The sequence below is a fragment of the Hemitrygon akajei genome, chromosome 9 (assembly GCF_048418815.1).
Source record: "Hemitrygon akajei chromosome 9, sHemAka1.3, whole genome shotgun sequence".
Lineage (NCBI taxonomy): Eukaryota > Metazoa > Chordata > Chondrichthyes > Myliobatiformes > Dasyatidae > Hemitrygon > Hemitrygon akajei.
Window position 1 is genome coordinate 142,903,117 of NC_133132.1, and position 26,697 is coordinate 142,929,813.

General features: G+C 41.0%; 1 protein-coding gene across 2 annotated transcripts in view; it reads left to right on the plus strand.

The window, feature by feature from the left end:
• The first annotated feature begins 1,822 nt into the window (after nt 1-1,822).
• xkr6b (XK, Kell blood group complex subunit-related family, member 6b) overlaps nt 1,823-26,697 on the plus strand; it is a 461,182-nt gene continuing 436,307 nt past the window's right edge. Inside the window, exon 1 of one of the 2 annotated variants that reach the window (XM_073057169.1) lies at nt 1,823-2,459. In XM_073057169.1, the coding sequence (XP_072913270.1) occupies nt 1,906-2,459 (554 nt within the window). In that variant the 5' untranslated portion in view covers nt 1,823-1,905. The remainder of the gene's footprint in view (nt 2,460-26,697) is intronic. The other variant, XM_073057170.1, reaches the window with a different exon arrangement.

Here is a 26,697-nt window from a genome sequence, read left to right on the forward strand (position 1 = left end):
TGGAACTAAGATCTTGATGACAGATTTAACAACAAATTGCATTTATACTGCAAATTTAACATAGAAAAATGGTTGGATATGAAATTGTGAAAGGTATCCCAATGCAAGGAGCAAGTTTAGGCAAGAAATTCAGAGCACGGGCAAACTTAGATCAAAAGATAATCGAAGTGTAGAAATCATAAAGTGCAGGGCTGGAAGAGATAATTGTGACATGGAAGACCAAGATAATGAACAAATCTAATACATGGCTAAGACTTTGAAGCTTTGACTTTGGGAATGTGGGGAAGACAAGTAACTGTTGTGTAAAATTTAGACAACAGAGTTTGGAATGAGCTTAGATTTGTGGAGTGACAAGACAGGGAAGCCGACCTGCATACTTTAGGAAAAGTCAAACCACATTATCAAAGACAAGCTGATAGTTTCACTGGTGTGGAAGATGACCAGTGATCTCACAGATGTGGAATCAAATGATCTTTGTGTTCTTTTAGTTATGATTGTATCATCTAGTCTCAAACCAGCTGAAATTTATTCTGTTCATCTAAATGATGAAGAGCCATTTGGACGATAACAGTAAATGTTGGAAATGTTTAACAGATCAGATACCATCTGAAATGAAAAAAAGAGGCATGTCAATATCCACTTTCATTGACCGAAGAATTATTTAGTGTTAATAAAGTGATTCTGTAAGCACATATTTATTTTCTCAATACAGAAGGCATGGTATCCAGCATTATCTGTTTTTATTTTGGATTTCCAGCACTTGCAGTATTTTGCAATATTTCTTGTATTTTCATATAATTGGTAAAATAACAATTTGGGTGGCAATTGTGTTGTTGGATATTTCGGGTATAACGTCTGGAGACCACTGTGAGAGTGCAGAAAATCCTGAACTATTTCAATGTAAAGTACTACAACAGTGGGAACAATCGTAGAGATGTTTTATTTCATATCCTTGTTCTTTACTCTTCACTATTCCCATCAAAGCTGCCAAGACATCAATGGCCTCTCATAGTTATCTTCTAACCAATTGCGAGATATAGAAGCTGAGATCAGAAAAAATGCGTGAAAATCCCCGAGCGTTCGTCGGCACTTTAAGCAGTTGGTTGTATTTTTCAAAGCTAAACCCGATAGCATTTGACTTCTGTGCCACTTCCCTCTTTTCTAATGTGATTTTATCTGTTTGTGCTATGGTTAAGCGGGGTTAATTATTACTTCAAATTAAGAATTTGAACTGTCACTACTTGGAAATTTGTGACTGCAACATAATGGTCACGACTATACCAGTCAAGTCTTGTTTACTTTAGGTGTAAAATGAGCACTACTTGCAATTTTTAGCAGAGCACCTTCTACTAAAGGGGTTTGGAGTTTTTGCGTTAAAAGTCCGCATTTTCCCGGGTGTCGTGACGGAAATGCTTTAGGTTGGAGTGGAGCACTCTTCGAACAGCAGCGAACGATCTGCTGCGGCAGGCGAGCTGTCAGCGTCCACACTTGCCAGGGCAATTGGCAATTTGACTTGGCACTGGAGTGCTTTGAACGGTGCCGGGGCACGGCCGTGCTCACTGCAGGTGTGCCCGCCGACCAAGGGGCCGTGCCACCGGTGCACACCCCCGGCTCCCACCCCGATTTGCGCCCCCTCCGAGCGGGTGCACATGCCGGGCAGAGTCACCAGGGCGGGTGGGCGGAGGGGCGGGGCGTCACTGGCCACACCCCTCCGTGCCCTGCCCCGCCTCCTCCCTGCGGCATCCAGGAAGTGAGGTCATCGTCTCCAGCTCTCCGCGTCGTCCCCCCTCCGCTCCGCTCCATACCCCCCCCATCTCTCCACCAACCACCCCCGCCCCGCCCCCCTCAACAGTTCCGCGCGGCCGCCGTAACCCCGGAAGCTGAGCGTGCCAGGCACCCGCCAAGATGGCCGCGAAATCTGACGGCGTTGGGGTTACCGGTTTCGCCCAGCTCCACAATCTGGACGAGTCGGTGACCGAAGGGGGCGACGAGCAGCAGCAGCTGGACGGGGAACCGGAGGCAAGCAGCTCTTTCCACATCTGCCACTGCTGCAACACCTCCTCATGTTACTGGGGCTGCCGGAGTGCCTGCCTGAGGAGATCGCTGTGCAGCCTGAAGGGGGGCGACCATCCGGTGCTCGATTGCCTCTGGATCGTGATCGCGCTGCTCATCTTCTTCTCGGACGTGGGGACCGACCTCTGGCTGGCGGCCGACTACTATCTGAAGCAGGACTACTGGTGGTTCGGCTTGACGCTGTTCTTCGTGCTAGTGCCGTCCGTGCTGGTGCAGATTCTCAGCTTCAGGTGGTTCATGCAGGATTACGCCGGCGGGGGGCTCGGGGGTGTGGAGGGTCTCAGCAGCAGGCGGCCCGGCGTCACCGGCTACAACCGCTGCTGCAGGACCTCGGTATGGATCTGGCAGTCGATCATTCACATCTTGCAGCTGGGACAAGTGTGGAGGTATTTAGTGTGTGTGTGTGAGAAAGAGAGAGTGAGAGAGAGAGAGAGAGCGAGTGAGAGAGAGAGAGAGAGCGAGAGAGAGAGAGAGCGTATGTGCGCACCGGCGGGCGAGGGCGATGCTAAGTGTCCCCCTTCCCCTCTCCCTGGCTAGTCCTCTGGGTTCAAATTTTCGTTGGAGGGTCATCTCCATCGAAATCGGAGTCAAGAAATTGTAAGGTTGCCTGGCAGGATCTTTAGGCATTCGTGTCCTGCAGTTGGAGCAAGTGTAAGGGTCCAGTGAAAAATGACATATTTTAAAACATCTTTCCCTCCCCCCCCCATTCAGAGATATGTTTTAGGGAGTCGGTCTGCGAATTCCTTGGGTATCAGAATTGGTATTCGAGTTTGTAGTTGATCAGTTATCACTACAGGTGTTGTACGGTCTGCGGAAAGCGGAAAAATGGCGCAGCGGTGAGAGCGAATCACAGAAGATGATTCGTGGCTCCCGTACCAGCTTTTTGAGTAGTGTGGGGGTGACCTCCATTGAGAAATGCTCATTGATCCATGAAATATTAATTGACTTTACTGTAGGTGGGTTTTAATAAATTCTGCAGGTGTGATAAATTTGAAAAATTACAAATATGTAATACAGTGTTGGTCTGTCTTTTAGAAAATGGAGCGTCTATATTTCAAATGGTCCTTCTGGATATATTCATTTGAAACACGAATAGTTATTATGTGGACGAGTTGGACAGATAGACTAAAAAAGTCAATGATCATGTTAACGTATTTACTGTCATAATTGCAGTGGTGGTTGACAGCATACTAATAGAGCAAAAATAACTTTGAAAAACAGAATTCCTTGCTGCATATTTGGAGAACCATAACGCGTAATATTGAAATTTGCATCAAAGGTAATCATTGTCACAGAAATTATATCAGAGTTATTAAGGTTTTATGAAAGTGTGCGAATGTATTAATTCTGGTTGATCTTTTTTGAAAGTGTGGGTGGCACAGCCATTTAGACTAAACGAAAGAGCACTGCTGTTATGTTCTTTGAAAAATTCATCATATTTGCAGAATGAGTGTGTGGGAAGATTTTGGTAAATCTGACAAAATGTAGTAGCACATAATTTTTGAAAAAAAATCAAGGTCACCACTTTGAAGGAGAGTTGTGATATCCACTTGTTAAGTAACGTTTATATTGTATAGTGAATAGAAAGTCTCTGGTATAAATGCTTAAGTTGTCAAACTTCTTCCAGAAGTAATGGTCATTTTTATCTAACAAATGGTGTAAGGCGATCATACTTGGTGTAATTGATGGTGTAAAACAGGTGTATCATTTACATAGTACCTAGACAGGACAGTTAACATCCTAATTGCAAGTGTATTGAGCATTAATGGCCGAATGCCCTATATATAGCTAAATTTAGTGAAAATGTTGCATTTCTCATGTATATTTCTGAAATGAAGCTGCTTTCATTGAGTGATATGATATTGTCAGTCAATTTGTGCTAAAATCAAAAGTTGGATTGTGCACCACGTGCGGAGAAAGAATAATCATCATGATTTTTTTTGAGAATCTGCATATTTTCTCACCATTTTAACAACTGCACGGGTGGGCAGCATATTTGCTCCTTTTCTCCATTAGGGTGGATCAATCATTGTTCCTGTGGCTATTTGCAGAAGAGTTTTCTTTGATTGTCTTAAAATACAAAGTAAAGTATACAATTTTGTGATATATACTGTAATTTCCATTGGCTTTGGAGATAGACATGGCGGACGTCTTATTCTCTAATATCTGACAAATACTGTTAAGAGCAGCTTGAGTCTGATAATGTGCATCATCATTTTTGCCATTTCTCTTAGATTGTAGGCCTACTGGATGTGGGTTTAATGATTGTTTATACATCCACTCATGTTATTGTTTGTAGATTTTCTAGTACAGTTGAGATTACATAAAATATATCACTTTCCAGTAAAGTATTTTTAAACCTTGTTCATAATTTAACTTCTTATAGCAGTGTATTGTTTTCAAGTTGATAGATCATGATATCATCTTGAATGATATTGAAGGTTGGTTTGCTAGAATTATCTTTGTCATCACTTGTGTGATCAAGACTATTGTTCTTCAAGGGAATTCCTCTTAGGCTTTTCCTCCTTCTCCCCCTTTCATTGTTGATGAATTTTGGTGAATGCATTGTATTCTGACTTAATGTGACAATCAGGTTCCCTTCTCTTGGCATTATTAGCAATCTCTGCTTCATGCTGATAGTTCTGCAAATCTTTTAACAAAGCTGCCGATATACAGTGGATTCCAGTTAATTGGGACACATCACAACCAGTACATTTCACCCAATTAGACAAGGTTTCATGGAAATAGTTGAAAAGGTATAAAAAAGACGAAGTACCGTTTAACTGAGTAACAAATTATGTATTTAAATGAAATACAGAAGAAATTAGAATGCTACCAATACTACTACAGTGTTATAAAACTGTATTAGTTATCGATAGGGGAGTTCATCCAGTGTACACTGCCGTGTTCTTTTGATTGATTGTAAATGAACAAAATCAGCACAGACACTTAGTGCAGATTATGGACTGCCTTTATACATTGAATGCGTCCTCCAAACCTTCATTTTCTTTGTAACATTCAAGATGATTGTCAATATCTTCAATAGCTTCAGATTCTTCATAGTTCCTAACTTGTTGAAGTAGTGAAATAGTTTCATCTTTGCTGTTTTTGACATTTCCAAGCCTGAATGCTTGAAACCACAGTGAGAAAAACAGTTCTGAATTGTCTTACTGCTTATTTCTTGTCAACTATCAGTAACAAAAATCACTGCTTACACACATAACTGACACTATTTAAAAACTGTTTACTCTAAGCATGGTGTAGTGTCTAACAACCTCACAAATGCATGCAACTGTCAGTTGTTAGAAACCGTGTGGCAACACTCTGCTGTCCCAACTAAGCGGCATAGTGTCCCAAATAAACAGAGGGAATCCCGGCTATTTCCTGAATTAGTTTTTGTTCTTTAGAAGTTGTTCCAAATAAGCAGCTGCCTCAAACTGTAAATTTTCCACTCCTTCAGAGATTAAAAGTTTGTTTGGTCATGTTAGGTCTTTCCTACTTCCCAACCCTTTTAATTCCTTTGAGTAGTTTCAGCTTCATTTAAATTGGTAAATAAATTGGTTTATTTGTCAGATATACTGACACATTAGTTTTGTATGGCGTTATACAGATCTATTCACTACAGGAAAGCACTGAGGAAGTGCAAGGTGAAATAATAAGAGTGTGGAATAAAGTGTTACAGTACAGAGTGCAGTGCGGGCAGTCGGTAAGGCGCAAGGAAATAACAACATAGATTATGTAGTCTCCAGTCCATTTCATCGTAGTAAGGAGCCATTCAGTAGTCTCATAACAGCTTTTCTTGAGCCTGGTGGTATGTGCTTTCAGGCTTTTATATCTTCTGTCTGATGGGATGGGGGAGAAAAAAGAATGTCTAGGGTTTGTGGGATCACCCCTCCATGGATTCTGACTACACTTTTTGCTGCCTGAGTGAAGCAACCAGTTTGGTTTCCATGATGTGCTGAACTGTGTCCATAACTCTGTAGTTTCCTGTGCTCATGTACAGAGCAACTGCTGTGACAAGATGTGATGCATCTGGATAGGATGCTGTCTATGAGGCATCAGTAAAATTTGGTGAGGGTCAAAGGGGACATGCCAAATTTTTTTAGCCTACTGCGGAACAGAGGCGCTGGTGAGCCTCATTGGCTGTGGCGTCTACGTGGCTGGGCCAGGACAGGCTACTCATGGTGTTCATTGCTTGGATCTTGAAACTCTTAATCCTCTTGATCTCAGTACCGTTGACATAAACAGAAGCACGTACACTGTCCCCACTTTGAAGTCAATGACCAGGTCTTCTGTTTTGCTGACATGAGGAAATCTTGTTGTCATGACACTAGATAGAGAAATATCGATAATCGTCACACGTCTCAGTAATATTTTATTTGTGAAGTTCCTTATGCCTTATGAAGGGAAAATCCCTATGATAATGCTCTAATTCAAAGGATGAATTGACATTTTTCTCAGCAGGCAATCATCCCCATGTCCACCCAAAAATTACAAATTACTGACTTTACTTGCAAATTCACTCAATGTCTTCAATTAGAGTTATTGAAAATTAGGAAGTAGAATCCATCTTCACTGTACAGAACGATTTTGTAATATCTTAATGGTTTTGTATTACAGTGTGCTGAAATATTTTTTAAAGTACCATCTTGGTGAGAAAATGCAGAGAAATGGTTGTGTATATATAATGTTCTTCATGCCATATTTTGGTTTCTATACAAATTTGATATTCATTTTGTCCACATTAGTCTTAACTACAAACTAGTTTTGGCTTGGTATCTCTCCGTCTACAAAGGAAAGTTGTGTATGCATTTTTTTTTCAAACTTATATCAGTTCTAGTGTTATTTTCAGTATTTAAAATGTGATTGAATAACTTTTTAATGAATCAATCACATGAAAATTGACTCTGAGCTGAAGGATATACATTCTTTGTAAAAGTTTTAGGCACGTGAAAAAATTCTATAAAGCAAAAATACTTGCAAAAATAATGAAATGAAGTGTATAAATATCAAAATATTTACTATATTTAATAGTAAAACTATATCAAATCAATATTTGGTGTAACCACCCTTTGCCTTTAAAACTGCATCAATTCTGTTAGATACACTGTCATGCTGTTTTGTAAGAAAATCGGCTGATAGGTTGTTCCAAGTATCTTGGAGAACTTGCCACAGTTCTTCTGCAAACTTTGGCTGCTGTGCTTTCATCTGTCTCTCCAGGTAATCCCAGACAGCTTTAATGATGTTGAGATCAGGGCTCTGTGGAGGCCATACCATCTGTTGCAGAATCCTTGTTTTTCTTTTTGCTGAAGATAGTTCTTTATGACCTTGACCATGCGCTGGGGGTGATTGTCCTGTTGCAGAATGAAGTTGGGACTGATCAGATACCTCCTTGATAGTATTGTGTGATGGATGAGAATCTGCTTGTACTTTTCAGCTTGGAGAATTCAATTAATTCTGACCAGATCACCAACTCCATTTGCAGAAATGTAGCCACAAACCTGCAGGGAACGTCCACTGTGTTTCACTGTTGGCTGCAGACACTTAACTACGTTGCACTCTCCAGCTCTTCTACAAACTGCCTCCTGTTTGAGGCAAAAATTTCAAATTTTGACATCAATTCACAGCACTTGCTGCCATTGGTTCAGCACCCCAGTCCTTGTGTTTTTTCTATGTAGGTGAGTCTCTTGGCTTTGTTTCCACTTTGGAAAAATGGCTTTTTGGCAGCAATTCTTCCCTGAAGATCACTTCTGACAAGACTTCTCTGGGCTGTGGAGGGGTGTGTACTTGGATTCCAGTGGTTTCTGTGAGTTCAGAGCTGATAGTGGTGCTGGACTTTTTCCGATTTAGATGGGAAGTCAGTTTGATGTATCTCTCATCTGCTGCACTCAGTTTCCATGTTCAGCTTCAGCATTTCTGGTCCTTTGCCCATACCTTTGTGCTTCTTCAGAAGAGCTTGGACAGCATATCTTGAAACCCCTGTCTGCCACAAAATTTCTGCTTGGGAGAGACCTTGCTGATGCAGGTCCTTGTGCCTTGGTGCTATACTCACTCTTGCCATGGTGTAAGAACTGATGATTTGAAGGTTAAACTATCACATCTGCAACACACACTCACCTTTTAGTTCGGCTGTCCTTCGCCCAGTTTTATTCCTTCTACACCTGTTTCTTTTTCAGTTAATCAGCTTGCTTTACTCAACTCATTATATCATTGGTCAGTAGCATCCTGTTTGTTATCTTTGTTTAATCATGCACCTACAAAATAATCAAATTTTTATTTGAAAAGTGGTCTATTACTTAATATCTACTTTCTTTAATGAAATACAAAAATTTCTCTAACATTTAATTTGGAAGTCTAAAATTTGCTCTTTTCTACTGACACACCAATGTAGAAGACAAACTAAACATCTAAAACAAAAATTATATAAAAAATCCAGGGTGCCTAAGACTTTTGCACAGTACTGTATTTGGGTGACTAAAACATGGCTAATAAGATGCTCTGAAGATGAAGAGGTTGAGGACTGGAAAGTCCAGCTGAGGTTATTTGGAGGTTAGTTGTAGAAGTAAAAGCATTGATGGGGGAAATTACTGATAGTCAATGTTGAGGAAATGTATAGCTGTAGAGTTTGGAGGAAGATTTTGCAGTAAGATGGACTATGAACAAGGATATATGTTTTGGCTAAAGAGGAAGAAAATTTTAAATTCAAACCTTTTTGGTTTTCTCAGTATGTAATTGAAGGAACTCCCATCAGTTCAGAGAAACCAGAACTGAACCTAGTGAGGATCATCCAACTCAATGGGGACCTCAATGAATGAGGATGTTGTAGACTTGGAGAGTCAATGATGAAGATTACATCAGCAAGAATAACTTCGATCAGGATGCTTGACTACTGTGGCAGGAGTGAAGCTTTGTTGGAGAGTTTCAAACATTGAATAAAAGATGGACAGTGATTTGGGAGGCAGCATTGCATCCAAGATATTTTGGACTGGTGTTTTATGATGAGTCAGAGATTGTTGATGTCCTCCTCTGTAGTTTTGTGGCTTAATGTACAGATTTTTGATACAGTTGATGCAGTAATTAGGATTCTTTGCTTATGGAAGTTCACTATCCTATGCCATTCTATGGAGTATGTTTGTCCTTACTATTATTTATAGCTAAGGACATGGTCACCGTTGTGCTATGTTGAAGAAAGTAGATATCAAGTAAAGTTAATTTTTCATATTAAGGGACAAAAATAGAAGGTGAATCCTTTTGAATATGTTGTAAATTTTCCATTCTGAGGTGCTTGTGTCATAACTTGCATTAGTAATATTGTTCTTGCCATCAGTGATCTCAAGCATATCTCCTGAGCTCGCTGATTTACCTTATGCAGTTGCGTCTTAAGTTGCATGACTCTAAACTCTGAAGTCTCTTCTCTAAACCTCTCTGTCAGTCTCCCCCACCCCCTTTTATACTTTCTTTTTAAAACCTACCAATTTTACTAAGCTAGTGGTTTTTCTTGTAATAGCTTATTTTGTGGCTCGGTTTGATTCGCACAAAAACGTTCCTGTAAATCATTGGATGTCTCATTTAAGGAATGCCAGTGGCTGTATTGTTCTTCTTTTATTAGCATATAACATTGAAATGATGAGGCTTCTATGTCATTGTAACTTTTTTTGTCACGAGTATTCTGCTTGTATTCTGCCTTCTGCAGTCTATTCTTGCCTTGGGCTTAAAATTGTACATGTTCCATTACAGGATCTTATGAATCACTATCACCTTTCTGTAGTTGTTAACTTTTCTCCAAGCTTAACTTTGAAGACTGTAGAGCTTGTCTTAGGGTTTTGCTGTCAATGCACTGACAAATAGTGTGTATTGAAACTCTTATGCAGTCACGTATTATGTTGACATTGAAGCCAAATAGTAGTGCTGAAGATGTTATTTTGGAAAATATGTTTAAAGGACATTCTGTTAAATTTTGAAACTAAATCTGTCTAAGGTCAAGTATGTGGTGACAGGCTGTGCTGCAACGTTCAATTACAATGGTAGCATTTTTCTGTACAGAACACAATGTCTCTCCTGTACCTAATAAAGTGTATGTTCGTGGTCTTCGGCTGCTGTAGCCCATCCACTTCAAGGTTCAATGTGTTGTGCTTCTGCACACCACTGTTGATTATTTGAGTTACTGTCGCCTTTTTGTTAGCTCAAACTAGTCTGACCACTCTCCTCTGAACAAGGCATTTTCCCCCACAGACCTACCACTCACTGAATATTTTTTGTTTTTTCGCACCATTCTCTGTAAACTCTAGAGACTGTTGTGCATGAGAATCCCAGGAGAGCAGCAGTTTTGGAGATACTCAAACCACCCCATTTGGCACCAACCATCATTCCGTGGTCAAAGTCACTTGGATCACATTTCTTCTCCCATACTGATGCTTGGTCTGAAAAACAGCTGAACTTCTTGACCATGTTTGGATATTTCTATGCATTGAGTTGCTGCCACATGATGCTATCTTTAGATAGTACCTTTAACGAACAGGTGTACCTTATAAAGTGGCCACTGAGTGTATCAGTGCACTGGGCCATTTCTAGGGCTATAATTGTTTTTTTTGTTGAAAAGTCTCTTGCATCAATGTAATCTTGAGTGATTCTGTTTTATTGATTAGCTACTTGGATTCTTCTCCTGTGCCCATGATTTTTCTGTTCCTTGAAGTTGTAATTATTAATTGATACTGAAGTATCATTGATGTTGATTAGAAACACAAGAGATTCTGCAGATGCTGGAAATCTTGAGTAACGCATACAAAATGCTGGAGGAACTCAGCAAGTCAGGCAGTATCTATGGTTGGGAATAAATAGTCAATGTTTCAGACAGATCCTTCATCAGGACTGGAAAAGAAGTGGGCAGAAGCCAGGATAACAAAGTGAGACCATACTCAGATTGGAGGACCCATTCCGACATGTCTGTGCATGGACTCCTCTACTGCCATGATGAGCCCATACTCAAGTTGGAGCAGCAACACCTTATATTCTGTCTGAGTAAATTCCAACCTGATGGCATAAATATTAGTTTCTCTAACTTCTAGTAAATTCTTCCCTCTTCTCTCTTTTTTCATTCCCCATTCTGGTTCCCCCCTCACCTCTTAACCTCACCTGCCCATCTTCTCCCTTTGGTGCCTCTTCTTCTCGTTCTTCCATGGTCCACAATCTTTTCCAGTTAGACTCCTTCCACCTATCATCTCCCAGCTTCTTATTTCATCCCTCTCCTCCACTCACCCACCTTCTTCCTTATCTGCTTTCACCTATCACCTCCCGGCTTCTTATTTCATCCCTCTCCTCCACTCACCCATCTTCCTCCTTATCTGCTTTCACCTATCACCTCCCGGCTTCTTATTTCATCCCTCTCCTCCACTCACCCATCTTCCTCCTTATCTGCTTTCACCTATCACCTCCCAACTTGTGCACCTTCCTCTCTTCCCCACCCCCCCTCCACCTTTTTCTGGCTTCTGCCCCCTTCCTTTCTAGTCTTGATGAAGAGTCTTGGCCCAATAGGTCAAATGTTTATTCCCTTGTGCAGAGTTCCTCAAACAATTGTTGATTAGTTTGTTACTGAATGTGGAATTTTGCAAATATGACTTTTTTGTATAATCTCAAAATAATCCATTATTCTGTGGAAAATTTGCATAGTGTTTATAGTTTCGGTCTCTGCTTACCAGAAATGTTTAAACTCAGCCTGAATCTCCATGTGTACCTTTAATATTCATTTCATTGGTGCTGCTGGACATAATTAGGGAAAGCAGAAAATTTTAAAGATTAGTATGAATTAGGGTTTTGCACTTCAGAATTGGGAACCGATCATAGTTAGATTATTATATTTTAAGTAAATACAAGACATTTTTATATTCCAAGGTAAGCAATTACTTTCACAATATGTTTTGTAACAATCCAGTGTCATGTTATATGGGGGTCATGTCAACAAAGGTTATTCTTGTATGTAAATGCTGAAAGAGTTTGTTAGTATTACTGCAATTAGTTTTAATTACAGTAATTATGTGAATTAGGTTGCTCATGATATTCCACTGTGACAAACATTGTTACTGTGGTAAATAACATATACAGCATTGTTTTTTATGGTATAAATGATTCTTTTTGTCTTTTCCATGCATAGAATTGTGGTGATTGATTTCTGTACATATTGCAAGCCACCATCCTGAAGAGACACCAGATTGCTTGGAGGGAGAGAGAATTTAAAAGAAGTGAGTGGGTTCATGTGGCACATTTTGGATTCCAGAATCCCCAGGAGACATTGGATTGTGCATAATTAGGCACGTGGCAAGGTCCAATAAAAAGAAGTTACATTTAAGTGGAGCAACCATTGTGAGTGGGCCAGTGTTGGAGTGGGGAGTTGAGGCTTTAGTGCGGAGAGACTAAGCCGCAAGTAGTTTTTTTTTGTTATTTATTCTTTCTTTACTTTGTGTTTCTTATTGCGCGTCTAGAGCAGTGGGGATGCCAGGCAGGATGGTGGATGGTACTTCTTTCGGGATGTGGGAAGGCAAGGAGACCTTCAGTGTTCGTGACAACTACACCTGCAAGAACTACATCCAGCTGCAGTTTCTAACAAACTGAGTTGTTAGGAGTTGGAGCTGGAACTGGATGAACTCCAGATCATCCAGGAGGTTGAGGGGTTGATATACAATGAGGTAGATACACCATCAGCAACGGAGAAGGGGATTGGCAGCCAATGCACGGTACCTGTGGCTGTTCCTCTCAACAGCAGGTAATCTGTTTTGAATACTTTTTGGGGGAATGACCTAGCAAAGGAATGCCACAGCGATCAGCTCTGTGGCTCAAAAGGGAAAGGGGAGAGAAGAAGCGAGCTATAGAAGTAGCTCTGATGAAGGGTCTCAGCCCGAAATGTCAACAGCGCTTCTCCCTATAGATGCTGCCTGGCCTGCTGTGTTCCACCAGCATTTTGTGTGTGTTGTTGTTTGAATTTCCAGCATCTGCAGATTTCCTCGTGTTTGCGCTATAGAAGTAGGGGATTTGTTTGTTAGGGGAACAGAAAGGAGATTCTGTGGATGAGAACAAAATTCCTGGATGGTTTGTTGCATCCCAGGTGCCAGGGTCCAGGACATCTGGGATTGAGTCCTCAGCATTCTTAAGTGGGAGGGTGAGCAACCAGAGATTGTAGTCTGCATCTGTACCAATGATGGGTAGGAAGGTTGATGAGGTCCTGCAAAGTGAGTTCAGAGAGTTGGGTACTAAGTTAAAGGACAGGACCTCCAGGCTGTGATCACAGGATTACTACCCATGCCATGTGCTAGTGAGGCCAGGAATAGGAATATCATAGAGTTTAATACGTAGCTAGGAAGTTGGTGCAGGAAAGAGGACTTCGGATTTTTGGGTCATTGGGCTCTCTACCATAGAAGGTGGGACCCATAAAGAAGGGATAGTTTGCACTTAAACTGGAAGGGGAGTGATATCCTAGTGGGAAGGTTTGCTAATGCAGTGCTGCATGGGTGTGCGGGGTGGGGAGTGAGTTTAAGCTAGAGAGGAAGGGGGATAGAGCAGCTGAACAGATAGTGGAGGTCTACATACATAACAGGAATCAAAAGATCGAACGTGGTGGGACCAATGTTCTGAGCTGTGTGGATTATTGCAAATGATTATTATAAGATTCGCATTGGAAAGGGTACAGAGGAGATTTACCTGCTCTGTAAATCTGGTTTAGAGTATGGATTATGATCAGAGATTAAGGGAGCTAGGGCTTTACTCTTTGGAGAGAAGGAGGATGAGAGGAGATATAGAGGTGTACAAGATATTAAAAGGAATAGATAGAGTGGATAGCCAGCGCCTCTTCCCCAGGGCACCACTGTTCAGGACAAGAGGACATGGCTTTAAGGTATGGGGAGGAAAGTTCAAGGGGGATATTAGAGGAAGGTTTTTTTACTCGAGAGTGGTTGGTATGTGGAATGCACTGCCTGAGTCAGTGGAAGAGGCAAATACACTAGTGAAGTTTAAGAGACTACTAGACAGGTATATGGAGGAATTTAAGGTGGGGGGTTATATGGGAGGCAGGGTTTGAGGGTCGGCACAATATTGTGGGCCGAAGGGCCTATTATGTGCTGTACTGTTCTATGTTTTTATGAAAGGCCAATGAGCTTAGGGCATGGATCAGCATGTAGAATTATGACATTGTAGCAATTTGTGTGATTTAGTTGCAGGACTGGCAACTCAGTATTCTGGGGTTTTGTTTTAGATGTGATAGAGTGGGAGAGGTGGTGTTACTAGTCAGGAAAAATGACAGGGCAGTCTGGAGAACTTGACTGAGGCTTTATGGTTAGAACTGAGGAATAAGAAAGATATGATCACATTTATCTGATTGTTATAGACCACCCAACAATTTGTGGGATTTAGAGGAGCAAATTTGTGAGAGTTCGTAGACTGTCGCAAAAGACATGAGGCTGTGATAGTAGGTGATTTTAACTTTCCACATATTAACTGGGGCTCCCATACGTAAAAGGGCAGGATGGGAAAAAGTTTGTTCAGGAAAATCTCTTTAATCATAGAAGTCCCAAAGAGAGATCTCCTATTAAGGAATGAGAAAGGGTAGATGACAGAAGTTTGTGTAAGGGAACACTTTGCATCTAATGATCATATTGCCATTAGTTTCCAGGAAATTATGGAAAAGGATAGGTGTGGTCCTCGGTTTCAGATTCTATGTTGGAGAAAGGCCAATTTGGATGGTTTCAGGATCTGTCAAGCATGGATTGACAGGTTGTTTTCTGGCAAAGGGTTACTTGGTAATGGGAGGCCTTCAGAAGTGAAATTTTGAGAGTACAGAGTTTGTATGTTCCTGTCAGAATAAAAGGCAAGGATAACAGGTTTAGGGAACCTTCGTTTTTGAGAAATATTGAAGCCCTTTTTAAGAACAAGGAGGAGGTGCATAGCAGTTTTAGGTAGGTAGGAACAGACAGACAGACAGACAGACATACTTTATTGATCCCGAGGGAAATTGGGTTTCGTTACAGCCGCACCAACCAAGAATAGTGAAGAAATATAGCAATATAAAACCATAAATAATTAAATAATAATAAGTTAATCATGCCAAGTGGAAATAAGTCCAGGACCAGCCTATTGGCTCAGGGTGTCTGATACTCCTAGGGAGAAGTTGTAAAGTTTGATAGCCACAGGTAGGAATGACTTCCTATGACGCTCAGTGTTACATCTCGGTGGAATGAGTCTTTGGCTGAATGTACTCCTGTGCCTAACCGGTACATTATGGAGTGGATGGGAGTCATTGTCCAAGATGGCATGCAACTTGGACAGCATCCTCGTTTCAGATACCACTGTCAGAGAGTCCAGTTCCACCCCCACAACATCACTGGCCTTACGAATGAGTTTGTTGATTCTGTTGGTGTCTGCTACCCTCGGCCTGCTGTCCCAGCACATAACAGCAAACATGAAAGCACTGGCCACCACAGCCTCGTAGAACATCCTCAGCATCATCTAGCAGATGTTAAAGGACCTCAGTCTCCTCAGGAAATAGAGACGGCTCTGACCCTTCTTGTAGACAGCCTCAGTGTTCTTTGACCAGTCCAGTTTATTGTCCATTCGTATCCCCAGGTATTTGTAATCTTCCACTATGTCCACACTGACCCCTTGGATGGAAACAGGAGTCACCGGTGCCTTAGCCCTCCTCAGGTCCACCACCAGCTCCTTAGTCTTTTTCACATTAAGCTGCAGATGATTCTGCTCACACCATGTGACAAAGTTTCTCACAAGTGAGGTATTTGAAGAGTATAAGAAATGCACGAGAACACTTATGGAAATCAGGAAGGCTAAAAGAAGACATGAGGTTGCTCTAGTGGACAAAGTGAAGGGGAATCCTAAGGGCTTCTACAGAGATATTAAGAGCAAAATTTGCCCTGGAAATTCAGAGTGGTAATCTAGGCATGGAGCTGAAAGAGATAGGGCAGAATAGATTTTTGGCATCAGTATTAACTCGTGAGACAAACACAGAGTGTATAGATGTGAGGCGATACACCAGCGAGGTCATGGACCCTACACTAATTACAGAGGAGGAGGTGTTTAGTGTCTTTAGGCAAATTAGGGTAGATAAATTCCCCTGGCTTGTCAGTGTGTTCCCTTGAATCCTGTGGGAGGCTAGTGCAGAGATATTTAAAACATCCTTTGTCACAGGTGAGGTACTGGAGGATTAGAGGATAGCTAAAGTTTTGTCATTTAAGAAAGGCTCTAAGGATAAGTCAGGAAATAATAGGTTAGTGGGCCTGATATCAGTCATGGGAACATTATTGGAAGGTATTCTAAGGCACCGGATATATTAGTATTTGGATAGACAGGGACCGGGATGGTCAACATGGCTTTGTGCGTGTTAAGTCTTGTCTAACCAATTTTATCAAGTTTTTTGAAGAATTTACCTGGAAAGTTGATGAAGGCAAGGCAGTGGATGTTGTCTCTACATGGACTTTAGCAAGGCCATCCATTGACAAGGTCCTGCATGGGAGATTTGTCAAAAAGGTTCAATTGCTTGGTGTACAAGATGAGTTAACACATTGGATTAAGCATTGTCTTTGCAGAAGAACTTAGATAGTGGTAGTGTTTTGTTAAATCTCTGACTGGAGGCTTGTGACAAGTAGTGTGCCACAGGAATAGGTGCTGGGTCTGTTGGTGTTAGTTATCTATATCAATGAACTGGTTAAACTGGAGCAGCAAATTTTTGGATGACACCAGGATTCAGGATTTCATGGACAGCATGGACCACTATCAAAGCTTATAGTGGGATTTGGACCAGCTTGTGACATGAGCTGAAAATGCCAGATAGAATTTAATGTAGACAAGTGTGAGGTATTGCTCTTTGGGAGGACCAACAAGGATTTCTTCCAGTAGAAGTGGTAGAGGCAGGTTCGGTATTGTCATTTAAAGTAAAATTGGATAGGTATATGGACAGGAAAGGAATGGAGGGTTATGGGCTGAGTGCGGGTCAGTGGGACTAGGTGAGAGTAAGCGTTCGGCACGGACTAGAAGGACCAAGATGGCCTGTTTCCGTGCTGTAATTGTTATATGGTGATATGGTTATATGATAGGACCTATATGGTGAGCAATAGGGCACTGTGGTGTGTGGTAGAACAGAGGGATCTGAGAATACAGGCCTATAGTTCATTGAATAGTGGTGGCACAGGTAGATAGGGTCATAAAGAAAGCTTTGGTGCATTAGCCTTCATCAAAGTATTGAGTACAGGAGATGGAATTTTATGGTGAAATTGTGTAAGACATTATTGATGCCTGTATTGGAGTATTGTGTGCAGTTTTGGTAACCTTCTGACAGAAAAGATATAAATAAGATTGAAAGAGTTCAGAGAAAATTTTCAAGTATGTTGCTGGGACCTGAGGACCTTAGTTGTAGAGAAAAGTTGAATAGGTTAGGACTTTATTCCCTGGAGTATAGAAGGTTGAAGGGAGATTAGATAGAGGAATACAAAATTATGAGGGGTATAGATAGGGTAAGTGCTAGAGTAGACTAGAGGTCATCGGTTAACAGTGAAAGGTGAAATGTTTAAGGGGAACATGAGGGGGAACTTCACTCAGAGGGTGGTAAAAGTGGAGCAAGCTGCCAGTGCAAGTGATGAATGTGGGTTCGATTCCAGCACTTGAGAAATTTGGGTAAGTACATGTATGGGAGAGGTATGGAGGGCTATGGTCCAGGTGTAGATCAATGGGACAAGGCAGAGTAATGGTTTGGCATGGACTAGATGGGCTGAAGGGCCTCTTTCTGTGCTGTAGTGTTCTGTGACTCTATATACATTACAAACTTTTGAAGGGTCTCCTCCCGAAATGTAAACTCTGCTCACCCCATCCGCCCGCTACCCCACTTGGGATAGGGTTTTCCTTGTCCTCACCTACCACCCCACCAGCCTCCAGGTCCAACGTATAATTCTCCGTAACTTCCGCCATCTCCAACGGGATCCCACTACCAAGCACATCTTTCCCTCCCCCCCCACTTTCTTCTTTCCGCAGGGATCACTCCCTACGCGACTCCCTTGTCCACTCGTCCCCCCCATCCCTTCCCACTGATCTCCCTCCTGGCACTTATCCTTGAAAGCGGAACAAGTGCTACACCTGCCCTTACACTTCCTCCCTCACCACCATTCAGGACCCCAGACAGTCCTTCCAGGTGAGGCGACACTTCACCTGTGAGTCGGCTGGTGTGGTATACTGCGTCCGGTGCTCCCGGTGTGGCCTTTTATATATTGGTGAGACCCGACGCAGACTGGGAGACTGTTTCGCTGAACACCTACGCTCGGTCCGCCAGAGAAAGCAGGATCTCCTAGTGGCCACACATTTTAATTCCACGTCCCATTCCCATTCTGATATGTCTATCCATGGTCTCCTGTACTGTCAAAATGAATCCAAACACAGGTTGGAGAAACAACACCTTATATACCGGCTGGGTAGCCTCCAACCTGATGGCATGAACATTGACTTCTGTAACTTCCGTTAATTCCCTTCTTACCCCATCCCTGATTCCCTTCTCCAGCTCGGTATCACTTTCACCAATCACCTTTCCAGCTCTTAGCTTCATCCCACCCCCTCCGGTCTTCTCCTATCATTTCGCATTTCCCCCTCCCCCCACTACTTTCAAATCTCTTACTGTCGTTCTTTTTGGTTAGTCCTGACGAAGGGTCTCGGCCCGAAACTTCGACAGAGCTTCTCCTATAGATGTTGCCTGGCCTGCTGTGTTCCACCAGCATTTTGTGTGTGTTGTTGTTTGAATTTCCAGCCTACTCCTGCACCTATTTTCTATGTTTCTATCTGCAGATTTCTTCGTGTTTGCTCTTCCATAGATATTGCCTGGGCCTGCTGATTTCCTCCAGTATTGTGTGTGTGGCAAATAATCAAGATATTTATCAATAAAATTAGCAAATTATTTTAAGGCACACGAGTGAATCTGCAGATGCTGGAAATAAATAAAAACACAAAATGCTGGCAGAACTCAGCAGGCCAGAGAACATCTATGGGAGGAGGTAGTGGTGACGTTTCGGGCCGAAACCCTTCATCAGGAGTATTGATGAAGGAGCATTGATGAAACCATCCTGATGAAGGGTTTCGGCCCGAAACGTCATCACTACCTCCTCCCATAGATGCTGTCTGGCCTGCTGAGTTCTGCCAGCATTTTGTGTTTTTAGCAAATTATTTTATTCCAGTTTGTTGTGTTTATGATGTATATTTTTCTTTTTCTGCTAACATTTTAATTTTCAGGGAAATGGTATTAGTGACGAATTATTTGGACTAGCAGTAACAGTGAATTGGAATTAGTTTATAGTTGTCTACTGTACTGGGCGGCACAGAGGCATAGTGGCCGTTAAGCGCCAGTAATTCCCGCAAAGAACCGTAGTCAGCCTGTAACTCCAGGTCAGGGTCTTCCAAAGAACCCTGAAAGGGAAAAATAGAGATATTAAGGATGGAAATAGAGCTGTTTCCGAAGGTGCAAGCAAAGGAGTCGCCATTAGGCGCCAGTAACCTTCCTAAGCTCCGTCTTTTTATTATTTAAATGGTAATAAATTCCAACATGCTGCTGTGCAGGTGGACTTGGGAATGAATCACAAAAGGTTGGTTTGCAGGTGCAGGAAGGCAAATGGGATGTTGGCCTTCATTGCTGGAGGGATTGAATTAAAGAGCAGGGAGGTTAGGCTGCAACTATACAGGGTACTGGTGAGGCCGCACCTGGAGTACTACATGCAGTTCTGGTCACCTCACCAGGCTTTACTGGATATACTGGCTTTGGTGACAGTGCAGAGGAGGTTCACCAGGTTGTTTCCAGAGATGAAGGGGTTAGACTATGAGGAGAGATTGAGTCGCGGGGACTATACTCACTGGAATTCAGAAGAATGAGAGGAGATCTTATAGAAACATATAAAATTATCAGCCATGATCTTTTTGAATGTGGAGCAGGCTCGTCGGGCCAGATGGTTTAGACCTGCTTCTATTTCTTATATTCTAATGTTTTATTCCACACTATTTCAATAAATTAGATAAATAAATACACACATAGATACAGTGAAAAGCTTGGCTTGTGTACTCTTCATACAGATCAGATCAGGATATAGTGCATTGAGGTAGAACAAGTTAAAACAATAACAGTGTAGAATAAAGTGTATCGAGAAAGTGCCGTGGAAGTAACAATAAGGTGTAAGATCATAATAAGGTATATTGTGAGATCAAGAATCCAACTTACTGTACTAGGGAACTTTATAATAGTATTAGCTTTGTTCCACTTTGTTGCCTTTAAGCTTGTTCTGTTCAATATTTTTTTCAGAGGGAAAATAAACTCACTGCTAATAAAAGGTGTTCATATTATTTACTTTAATTGCTCTAGGACTATGCATTTAACAACCCTTCATGAGATGAGTAGTAGTCGAATAGGATTGCCAATTTTCAAACACAGTGCAAAACAAACATACTGAGATTTCAAATTGCACTGATCCATATATGAAATACTTTTTGTATTAGAGGTGTTTCTAATTTTAGCATACTGAGTATGCATTTTGCATCTGTAAAAGTCTTTTGCAGTCAACCCCAGTAATTGTCCATTACAAATTTACCGAGCTGCTGTTATTAAGACCGAGGGGTTGGCATTTGAAATAATATTACGTTGCCTCAGCTACTTGTCCTTCATATGGTTTCAGTGAAGTGGCATATGCAAAGAGAATGCCTGGCTGCATTTCCCAGTAGGTTCCATTTAAAGGATGGTTGAGAATCTTTTTGTGTAGTGGAAGCTGCAAAAGCCCGGTCAAATGCATATTGGGTTTTCCTGGGGTTGTAAATACAAAGGAGTAATTAGCTATTTGCTTCTTGGTAACTATCATGCCAGTTCTTGCCTATGATTATGTTTCTTTTGAGCCTCTAATTGAAGTGCTAAAGATGATTAAAGGATTTGATAGAGAAGATGTAGTGAAGTTGTTTCTTATGTGGGAGTTCCGAGCCAGGGAATGGATATGGTGGTTTAGTAGATAAATTACTGGACTAACAGCCAGACCCAGATCATTAATCAATTGGCATGAGTTTGAATCCCACTATGGTAGCTCAGGAATTTAAATTAAAATAATTAAATTTTAAAAATTGTGGAATTAAAAGCTGGCGCTTGTACTGGTAACCATGAGACTACCAGATTATTTTAAAATGCAATCTGCTTTACTTATGTCCTCCAGAGAAAGAAATCTCCTAACCTTATTTGGTCTGACATAAGTATGATTCTGATCCACCAGTGTAGTAGGGTTTTAACTATTTAGTGCTTTTCATACACAATTTGATTGTATTTTCTTTATCTTTCTAATCGTGTGCAATTAAGGATCGGTATAAGATTGCCATCATTGCTAAGGAAATATACAATCTATGAACTAATAAATTTAGAAGAATCTGCTGGGAGTTGAGGCTGATCATCTTCTAGAATTATCCTTGTAGCCCAATTGCATTGATTTAAATACTTCTACAGCACAGAAACAGTCCCTTTGACGCAGTTGGTCCATGCTGATCAAGATGCTAATCCCATGTGCCTGCATTTGGTATCACACTTTCTAAACCTTTCCTATCCACGAACACATCCAACTGCCTTTTAAAAGTTGGTGTAGTGCCTGCCTTGTCCTCTCTGGCAGTTCAATCTATATATGTACCACTCTGCATTTCTTTTTAAATTTGTCCCTGAAGTTCTTATTAAATCTTTCCTCTCTCACCTTAAATCTATGCCTCTTAGTTCTTGAATTCTAACCGAAGGAAAAAGACTATGTGCATTTGCCCTATCCATGCCCCATATGATTTTATACACCTTAGTAAAATCACCTCTCAGTCTTCTACATTCCAAGGAAAAAGTCCTAACCTGACCAACTTTCCCCTGTATTGCAATACCTTGAGTCTTGCCAACATTGTTGTATATCTTTTCTGTACTTTTCCCAGTTTATGGAACATAGAATAGTACAGCACATGAACTGCTTCTTTGGCCCATGATGCCAAATTGAAGTAATCCTTATGCCTGTGCTTGATCCATATCTCCTCCACCCCATTTCATGCATTTTCATGTTCTTGTCTAAAAGCTTTTTGAATGCCAGTATTCTATCTGTTCCCACAACCACCCCTGGGAGTGTGTTCCAGGTTCCAGCTCCTACCACTTTGTTTTAAAAAAAAAAGAACAAACTCCAATATCTCCCCTTTCAACTTCCCCCTCACCTTAAAGCATCTGCATTCCCTATAGTATTTGGCATTCTAACGCAGGAAAAAAGATCTTGGCTGACTACCTGATCTATGCCTCTGATAATTTTATAAACTTCCAGTTCAGCCACCGGTCCAGAGAAGACTATTCATGTTTGTCCAATGTGCTTAATGACATCTTTCCTGTAATAGAATTACCAAAACGGAGCTCAATACTCCAAGTGTAGTCTCACCATCATTTTCTACAACTCCACTGTAGCCTGTGAACAATGTGCTGATTAACAAATGCCAGTGTGCAGGAAGCCTTTTTCACCACCCTGTCTACTTTTGACTCCACTTTCAGGGAACCATATGCCTGAATTCCAAGGTCTCTCTGTTCTTCAACATCCACCAGGGCCCTATCATTTACTGTGAAATTCCAATCTTGATTTGATTTCCCAAAATGCTACACTTTGAATAAAACTCCATTCTTCAGCCCACTTATCCAGCTGATCAAGATCCACGTATAATAACTGGTAACCTTCTTTACTGTCACGGGCCTCTAGTCTGAGAAACATCCTTCTACTATCACTATCCATTTAGCCAGTTTTCCTTGGGTTCTCTGATATCTAGCCTTCCAGAGTATCCTACCAAGTATTTTAATCAAAAATGTTGCTTGTTCATATACATCACGTCTATTGCCCTGTCCTCAGCAATCTTCTTGGTCATTTCATCAAAAAAATGCAATCAGATTCATAAGATGTGATCTGCTCAAAGCCATGCTAACTACTCCTAGTCAACTTGTCTTTCCTGAACTAAATATTTCTTATCTCTCAGGATATCAGCTTACTAGTCTGACGAAGGGTCTGGGCCTGAAACGTCGACAGTGCTTCTCCTATAGATGCTGCCTGGCCTGCTGTGTTCCACCAGCATTTTGTGTGTGTTGTTTGAATTTCCAGCATCTGCAGATTTCCTTGTGTGAGGCTTACTAGTCTGTCGTTTCCAGGATTTTCTTTGCAGTGCTTCTCAATTAAATGCTCAATATTTGCTAACTTCCAGATTTCTGGCATCTCACACTCTGATGCAGATATTTCAGGGGGCTTCCATGGTGTTCTTGGATATGCTCGGTCAAGTCATAGTGATTTCTCTACCTTCATACATCTTAAGACATCCAGCACCTACTCTACTGTAATGTGGACTATCTCCAAGAAATTAACTCCCATTAACTTTCCCTGGTTTCCAAGTGTTCATATATTTCTCCATGAGAAAAACATTGAGGACCTTGCGAGTTTCCTGTCCAGTTTGGCCTATGAGAGGCCTCTTTCTAAATGTGCTTTTCCCCATAAGACACTTAAAAAAAAATCATCTGTGGATTCTCCTTAATCTTGCCCTTGCTACTTTTTTAGCCTGTGCTTTCTGGCTTTGGTCTTTGGATTTGTGCACTGTGGCATTAGCTGCTGGGTTAGAATTGCTGATGTGCTCTGTATAGCACAAAGCAGTGTAGTCTCAGTACTTGAATTTGCATTCTGTAAGTTGCCTCTGGAGTGATGTAGATCAGAATGTTATTTTGCAGAAGATCACTATTGTTCTAGATTGCTATGGTCCAACACATTGAACCACTGTAGTCCATGCACTGAAATCCTTTTTGATGTGGCAAGGATGAGAGAATAGTGTTGTACCATTCTGTTAAAATGCTGTGTTGTTTTGTGAGGAAGTTGGAGATCATTATTTTCCAGTGCACCAATCTCTTTTGTCCATCTAGGTTGTAAACATTCAGCTTTTGGAGATGATATTGTAAAAGCTTTGGTGATCTGCTACAAAACATCTTGTATTTGTGACCTGCATTAACATACACCTGGACAGAAGCTTCAGTGTGCACCACTAGAAGTTAAACGTTTGATCAGGATCCTTTTATATTGTCTGATGTTCAAGAATTATTTTTGTCATATTGTCATAGGCCTTTTAGAAACTAAGCTCTATATATTGCAGTTTTGGTTTGCACAGGATTCAGCAGCAGCAAAACAATTGACTGTTAGCACTTCTAATGTACAATATATTGCACAATAAATTGCACTGCAGCCAGTGTACCTTATTGCTTTGTCAATGCATTCAGACTTGATTGGCAATGGCTTCAAATCACACCTTCTGCTTCCCCATACACAATGGAAATTTAACTGTCAGCATGTTAACCTGATGTTATATTGTCAAAATGTAGGAACAAGCTAGATTTCAAAGAATCAAAAATCTTTGTGCTTTAATGGGATTTATACAGTGAGGTGGATTAACATTTAATTCTTTTTGTGACGTCAAGTCATCCCAAAGCACTTGTTAACTTTTGAAGTGTAATCATCGTTGTAATGTAAGACACTCAAGTCACCATCTGCAGACCACATTATTTCACGACAGCAGAGTACTTAATGAACAGTTTTAGCTGTTTTTTGAGGAGAATATTGGCAATTTTATCTTTAAATTGGCAAAGCTATCTTAAAGAAGGTGATTATGAACTACGACATCCAACCATTATAGTCTATGCAGATGGGGGACAGGATGTTGTAGGATTATTTACTTTCACTGGCATTATATATATTTCCAGAAGTGATAAAATGCACTGCATAACATCACCAAGGATGCATTTATAATATCTTGACCATTATAAACCTGTCACTTTATGTAACACATATTAGTTCTGAAGAATAATGTTCTGTAGACAGACAAAGAGATGTTGACCTATTAAGGCCAAAAGTGAACATGCACATATTGCTGAGGGATCCTGGAAGGTAATAAATGAGTACATTGTATTTATCTTCATCAAGAAGAGGGTACTTCTCAGGGAATATTGAAAGCGGAGATAATTAAGGCAATGTATACTGTAAGTACTAAGGTATTAAGAAAAACATTAAAAATAGATCATAAAACCTTAAAATGGCTAACAAAGAATGTTAGTAAATGGCTGCATTTTTGGACTGGAGTAAGGTTTTCTCCAGTGGTTGATGATAGGGCCATTGTTTTATTTTGTATTATATTAATCTGAATTTGGGAATACGAGTCAGAATTTCTGAACTTGTAATCTCTAATTTGAATCAAATAAAAATTGACAGTATTGGAATTTCAAAGAAGATAGTGATTGCAGCAGAATTTAAATGGGCCATTGGAATGGCTGGTACGTGGCACAACACAGAGAAATGTGAGGCAATTCATTCTGTAAGAAGAAAGGAAAAAATATGTTTTAAAGTTATCATGACTTATATAAATTAGGGGTCTGGCACTAGCTGGAGTATTATGTTCAATTTATAGTTGCCACGTTTTTGGAGGAATGTGAACTCATTAGTGAGATCAAAAAGGATTTATAAGAAAGGCTTCTGGAATGAGGGACTGCAGTTAAAATTATAGAGATTTTGAGGCTGTTTTCTTTGGAGAGAGAAGGCTGAAAGGAGATTTGATAGAAATAAAGGGGTCTGAATAGAATGGATAGCAGGAATCTAGTCCCTTTGGTTGAGCAGGCCATAATTATTACATAGGAAAAGAATTAAGAGTGACGTGAAGTTGTAACACCCTGGGGGAAGGTTTCACTGCTAATGTAATGGTTTCTCTGCAGCAGCAGTGTGTTTGGGTTATGACTAGAGATAATGGGGGCTTTGGAATGTGTGGTGTCCCATGAGGGGAGTGGTTTTCTTTCTTGTGTGTCTGAGAGCGAGGGATTCGCGGGCTTTTGTTCGGAAGAAGATGGAGAGAAAAGATGCCAGAAAGGGGAAGTTGTAGACTGTAGGACTGAGCGGACTTGAAATGGGGTCGGCAGTCAATGACGCCTGAGGGGAAATCGATGGAGAACGAACAGACAGGAAAACAGTGATCTCCAACGTTGAGCATTAGACTGTTTCATGAGAATGGGCCCTTTTTCTTTTTGTTTCCTTTACTAACCCTATAGTCAAATTAAGAATTATAAAGTTCAATCATTTAATTGCACATTGTGTACTGTTATTACGTGGTACTGATTTGTAACAGGGGAACACATCACACAGTATCCACCCAAACAAGATTTCTCAAGTTTGGCCAGGTCGGAAGCTGTCTTCCCCTAGATTAACACCACTGGCTGAACTTGAAGGTTACATAGATTACTTTTATTATCCACCAAGTGGTTGGGGTCGTAAATACTACTGTGCTTGCAGATGTGTTGGGGCTTATATTTGACACCCAAATATAACATATCCAAATACTATCTCCATCCAGAACAGGAGTACAGGTATTTTGGGATTTAGATTCAAAGTATTTTAGGGTATTGTGCCGATTGGTGTCATGGTGTTGGATAGAGTGGAGAAGTATGGTCTGGTAATGTTGTGCAGTAAGGGGTTTATTTGAGGTTTGAATGTTGCGAGGTTGTATGGTTTGGTGACCTGCCAACTTTGATTAACTGCAAGCTGGGTGATTAAAAGTAAAGGTCTCACT